The sequence below is a fragment of the Carlito syrichta genome, unplaced genomic scaffold (genome assembly GCF_000164805.1).
Source record: "Carlito syrichta isolate Samal-C Ts95f unplaced genomic scaffold, Tarsius_syrichta-2.0.1 Scaffold135583, whole genome shotgun sequence".
NCBI lineage: Eukaryota > Metazoa > Chordata > Mammalia > Primates > Tarsiidae > Carlito > Carlito syrichta.
Genome location: NW_007079679.1, coordinates 140,652 through 146,569, shown reverse-complemented (window position 1 = coordinate 146,569; position 5,918 = coordinate 140,652). Strand labels below are relative to the sequence as shown.

The 5,918-nt window shown below is 40.6% G+C and overlaps 1 protein-coding gene across 2 annotated transcripts in view; it reads right to left on the bottom strand.

Moving 5' to 3' along the window:
• Window positions 1–734: 734 nt before the first annotated feature.
• The window catches only part of ZNF101 (zinc finger protein 101), a 22,581-nt gene continuing 17,397 nt past the window's right edge, over window positions 735–5,918 (bottom strand). The window contains exons 2-4 of one of the 2 annotated variants that reach the window (XM_008049412.2): window positions 3,823–3,949; window positions 3,194–3,254; window positions 735–1,884 (exon numbers count right to left, since the gene is read on the bottom strand). In XM_008049412.2, coding sequence (XP_008047603.2) covers window positions 972–1,884; window positions 3,194–3,254; window positions 3,823–3,856 — 1,008 coding nt within the window. In that variant the 5' untranslated portion in view covers window positions 3,857–3,949 and the 3' untranslated portion in view covers window positions 735–971. The remainder of the gene's footprint in view (window positions 1,885–3,193; window positions 3,255–3,822; window positions 3,950–5,918) is intronic. The other variant, XM_008049414.2, reaches the window with a different exon arrangement.

The following is a 5,918-nucleotide window of genomic DNA, read 5'->3' as shown; positions in this document are numbered from 1 at the left end:
CCTGAGCACACAGGTTTGAGAACAGCCTGGGCAACTTGGTGAGACCTCATCTCTATAATAAATCAAAAAATTAGCCAGGTGTGGTAGAGCAAGCCTGTAGTTCCGGCTACTTGGAAGGCTGAGGCAGAAGGATCACCTGAGCCCAGCATGTCAATGCTGGGGTGGCTCTGAGTGCGCCACTGCACTCCAGCCTGGGCAATGGAGTGAGACTCCAAAAAAAAACAAAATTAAACCTACCTACATATTAGCAATACATGTCAATTCACCCATGGATCAAACATACATTAAAGTATATACAGAAAAATGATATTAGCTGACTTAGGAAAAAAACACTTGCTTAAAATACCTACAAAATTGTCACCACAATGTTTCCTTTCAAAAGAAGGAAAATCCACAGAGAGATCCTCTGTACAAATGACCCCTCATAAACAGAATATATGTATAATTTGTATAATATTTTATTTATGTTACGTTTTGGAGCATTATACAGTAATTAATTGTATCAGGATTTCCATGTTACTTATGCTGACAGGATTTCTTTACAATGGATGTTTCCACATAATTTTTAAAGCAAGCACATTCTCGACCTTCTGGACTCAGGTGATCATTCACTTCAACCTCCCAGATAGCTGGGACTACAGGTATGTGCCACCACGCCCAGCTAATTTTTTAGTTTTTTTGTAGAGATGAGGTCTCATTATGTGGCGTAGGCTGGTCTCCAACTCCTGGACTCGCGATCCTCCTGCCGCTACCTCCCCAAATGCTGGGATTACAGGCATGAGCCACCATGCCTGGCCAGTGTGCATTCTTATATTTTCTAAGGGCCAGCTCCGGTGTGCACTGACATATGTCTCTGATTGGATATGAGAGAAATGAAGGCACTGTCACATCCTGTACATTCACAGGACTTTTTGCCAGTCTGTCCTTTCCTGAGGCTACTGGGAAAACTGTGTGCTTTACCATTTCTTACATTAGGAGAGCTTCTCCCTAGCATGAGTCTTTTTGTGTGCTCTGAGACAACTTCCATGACTGAATACTTTCCCACACTCCTTACATTCATAGGGTTTTTCTCCAGTGTGAGTTCTTTCGTGAATTCGAAGGGAAGCAGACAACAAATAGGCCTTTCCACACCTTTTACATTCATAGGGTTTTTCTCCAGTATGAGTTCTTTTATGTCTTTGAAAGCAACTAGAATAATTGAAGGCTTTACCACATTTCTTACATTCATAAGGTTTCTCTCCAGTATGAATTCTTTCATGTATCCGTCGAGAACTAGAACATTTAAAGCCTTTGCCACATGTTTTGCATTCATAAAGTTTTCCTCCGGTATGAGATTTTTCGTGTCTTCGAAGGGAACTAGAACAACTGAATGTTTTCCCACATTCCTTACACTCACAGGCTGTCTCTCGGGTATGAGTTCTGATTTCATGTGTTCGACGGTAAGTGAAAGAAATGAATGCTTTACCACACTGTTTACATTCATAAGGTTTTTCTCCAGTGTGAGTTCTAACATGTATTTGACAGGCACTGGGATAACCAAAGGTTTTTCCACATTGTTTACATTCATAGCATTTTGCTCGAGTTTGAGTTTTCTCATGTATTTGAAAGTAACTAGAAAAACTGAAGGCTTTAACAAAGTCTTTACATTTACAGGGCTTCTGTCCAGTGTGAGTCCTTTTATGTCTTCGAAGTGAACTGGGAAAATCAAAGCCTTCCCCACATAACTTGCACTTATAAGGTACATTTCCAGTGTGTGTTACCATGTGTCTTCGACCACTTTTGACAGAAATGAAGGCTTTCCAACGTTGTTTACATTTACAGGGCTTCTCTCCAGATTTCTCACCACACTCATTTGGTTTGTGTCCAGGGTGAGCTCTGATGTGCCTGTTAAGGGATAAATGACATATGAACATTTCCCCACACACACTACATTTGCATGATTTTATTCCAGTAGGAATATTCTGACTACCTTCTTCACTTGCATAGACTATTTCTGCCATACAATTTCTGTAAAAAATGACAAACACATTATTAATGGCTAGATTATTAATATTTCCATTTACTGGTAGTTCTTGGACTTACGTTGTTACCAAAATCAGAGGAAGTGAAGGTTTTCTGCCATGTCTAAATCATTGGAAAGTAAATGGATTGATCTGCAACACAGCTTCCCCATTAACTATGATAAAAATATAACATTCATATATGCAGTTTTTTAGTACTGTTTCCAACAGAACTGTTCTGTAAACACTGACCATCCATGTTACATATGTTTTGGTGAAAATTAAGTACATAAGCTCACCTGCAGTTCACTGATATATACAGTGCCAGGGAGCAGTATATATTTTTGGTGAAAATTATCTAATAATAAATAAAAAATTTTAAGTTGTACATATTTGTTTCGTTTGCTTGTTTTTGCAAATTTCATGACATGTTAAAAATCCCTCAAAGCAGAGGTCCCCAACTCCCAGGCCACAGACTGCTGCTGGTACCAGTCCATGGTCTGTTAGGAACCAGGCCACACAGCAGATGAGTAGCAGGCAAGCAAGCCAAGTTTCATCTGTATTTACAACTGCTCCCCATCACTGGCATGACTGCCTGAGATCTGCCTCCTGTCAGATGAGCAGCTGCACTGGATTCTCATAGGAGCAGGAACCCTGTTGTGAACTGCGCATGCAAGGGATCTAGGTTGCTCGCGCCTTATGAGAATCAAATGCCTGATGATCTGAGGTGGGGCTGAGGTGATAATGCTAGCACTGGGGAGCAGCTGCAAATACAGGTTAACATTAGGAGTGAGGTTTCACTGCACAGAGACAATAAATCAATTGCTTGCAGATTCCTATCAAAACCCTATCAGTGAATTGCAAGTGAGCTGATGTACTTAAACTGTACAGCTGCATCTGATGGCTGGCTTTTAAGTCAGAATCTGACAGTTATTTTAGTCTGTGCCTGGCCTGCCCATTGTTTTATTTACCACTTCAGTCCACACCTCTCTTTTTAATGATGAGTTGTATAATTATTTCATTTTATATTACAATGTAATAATAACAGAAATAAAGTATACAATAAATGTTATGCACTTGAATCATCCCAAAACCATCCCTCCCCACCCATCTCAGTCTGTGGAAAAACTGTCTTCCACAAAACCAGTTCCCTGCCTCAAAGGGCATTGCTTCCTCTTGTGAGTATAAATTACCTTAGCATTCTCCCAGGATTTTGGTGATGGTTTTCAATGCTTTGGTATTCCAGTTGGTTTCCTAAAATGTAGACCCAGAAAAATCATTATGAATTAAAAATTATAGAAAAATGACTAGGTTCCAGGTTCATCGTACACTGCTACCACATCTGTTTTTGTCTTTTCTTACTTTCTTTTTTTTTTTTTTGACATGTAGTTTTCTCTGTCATGCATGCTAGACTACAGAGACACAATCTTAGCTCACTGCAACCTTGAACTTCTAAGCTGAAGCAATCCTCCCACCTCAGCTTCTGGCATTGCTGGCACCAAAGGTGCATGCTACCACACACAGTTAATGTGTGTGTGTGTGTGTGTGTGTGTGTGTGTGTGTGTGTGTGTGTGTGTGTGTGTCAGAGGCAGGGTCATGTTATGTTTTTCAGGCTGGTCTGAAACTCCTGGCTTCAAGTGATCCTCCTTCCCTGGCCTCCCAAAGCACTGAGGTTATGGGTGCAAGCTACTATGCCCAGCCCATCATGCCTGATTTACTCACCAAAGTATTACTTTTCCACACTCAAAACACAGAACAGCACTGATGACCAAAAAACACTTCTACTCTAATTGACTAAGTGAAGAAATGTTGTTACCCTTACCTACAGAGGTCAGATTGCTGACGGTTTCCAGCATCACATCTCTGTAGAGATTCTTCTGGGAAAAATCAAGCAAAACCCATTCCTCCTCCGTGAAGTTCACATCCACATCCTCAAAAGTCACTGAGTCCTGAAACATCCCACATGTGTGGAGCAGAATGAGTAAGACTGACAGCACTGGGGACCTTTGATTTGTTTGTTTGTCTGTTTCTGTCTGTTTATAGACATGAGGTCTTGCTATATTGCACATGCTACTCTCACAGCCCTGGACTCAAACAATTCCCTGCCTTGGCCATCTAAAGGACTGGGATTGCAGATGTGAGCCATCACACCCAGTCATGGACCTATAATGAATACGTAAAATGCTCACAAGATGCTGCGGTCTCCAAAGAGTTATTCTATGACTTCATCATCAAATTCTCTGTCCACAGTCACTTCCTCCCATACAGCAGTTCTGGTGTTAGAACTAAATTACTCAGGAAGGCAACAGCAGAGTAGGAATACCCTCACTGGTGGATCCAGAGAGTAAGTTGTGCTGCTTGACCATCCCTGATTTCTCTTTACAGAGTGGATCTTTACTATCTTTCATAAGAAAGTCCTATTACCCACGATTCAGAAGAGTTCATATTAGCAGTCCTAAGACTACTTATCCTTCAAAATGCCTGTTCACAAAGTTTGACCTTTGCTGGTACCGGGCAACTTAGATTTGAGGAGAGACCTCAAACTATGTAATAGAGTGGCTGAACAGTGTATGCAAACGATTGTGTTTGCTAAGCTCCTGTTTTCCCTCTGAAAGTCTACTATTTTCTTCCATACTTGAAGCAGTGCCTAGGGGATCAGCCCCCGAAAACCCTCTGGCACTGATTCTCTAATGGCAGACAGTTTTTCACATGCATGGTCATAACTAGTTCCTTGGGAAATTGTGCCTATCCCATATGATTACACTAAGAAAGTATGTTGGGAATCTTGCAAGTAGTTGACTATAGACCAAATTTAATCAAGTAGTAAATAAGATAAATGATCAATATTGAAAAGTACTAATGGAACAATATTAAATGTACTTGGTAATGTCAAAGCAGAAAGGAATAAGTGGAAAGATATCATGTTTTCTTCAAAAGAACTTAATGTCACAAAGATGTCACTTCTTCCAAATGATATCCTTATAAAATTCCATAAATCCCCCAAACAGACTTTTCAGTAGTCAATAAAAACTGCTTTTCCAAACTTAATAGGAATACTCAATGTTTAATAATTGTCAAAGTCTTCTGAACAACAAGGTGATGGCTTGTCTAACATACATCAAGGATTTTCAAACTACAATATTCACAACAGAATAGTGCTAGAAGGCAGATAAACAAATAGACCAAGGGAATGGAATAGGCTTGAGTAGGCCAGCATTTATATGAAAAGTTAATTAATAATAAAGTAGGCACTCTAGAGTAGTGGAAAAAATTACAAGCACTTTAAAATAAGGGGCAAGGCAAACTAGTTCTAATCTGAAAAATGCATTGCATTCCCCTCTAGTCCATGGATAATAATCAATTTATCACAGACTAAAAAGTGAAAGACAAAATGAGAACATAAGCAGGACAGACACGATGGTCCACATCCATAATCCCAGTACTTTGGGAGGCCAAGATCGGAGGATCTCTTGAGGCCAGGAGTTCAAAACCAGCCTGAACAACATGGCAAAACCTCATCTCTACAAAAAATACAAAAATTAGCTGAGCATGGTGAAGCACACCTATGGTCCCATCTACTTGGGAGGCTGAGGCAAGAGGATCACTTGAGTCCAGGAGATCAAGGCTGCCGTAATCTAGGACCGTTCCACTGCACTCCATCCTAGGAGACAGAATGAGACCATGCCTCTAAAAAAACAAAAGTTGAAAGTCACAGGCAAAATTGTTTCTGTGGAAGAATGAGCAGAATTGTTTTATATAAGAAAAAGAGAGCCAGGCTCGGTGGCTCAGCCTGTAATCTCGCGCCTTGGGAGGCTGAGGTGAGTGGATTGCCTGAGCCCACGGGTTCGAGACCCGCCTGTGCAACTTGGCGAGACCTCATCTCTACAATAATTCAAAAAATTAGCCAGGCATGGTAGC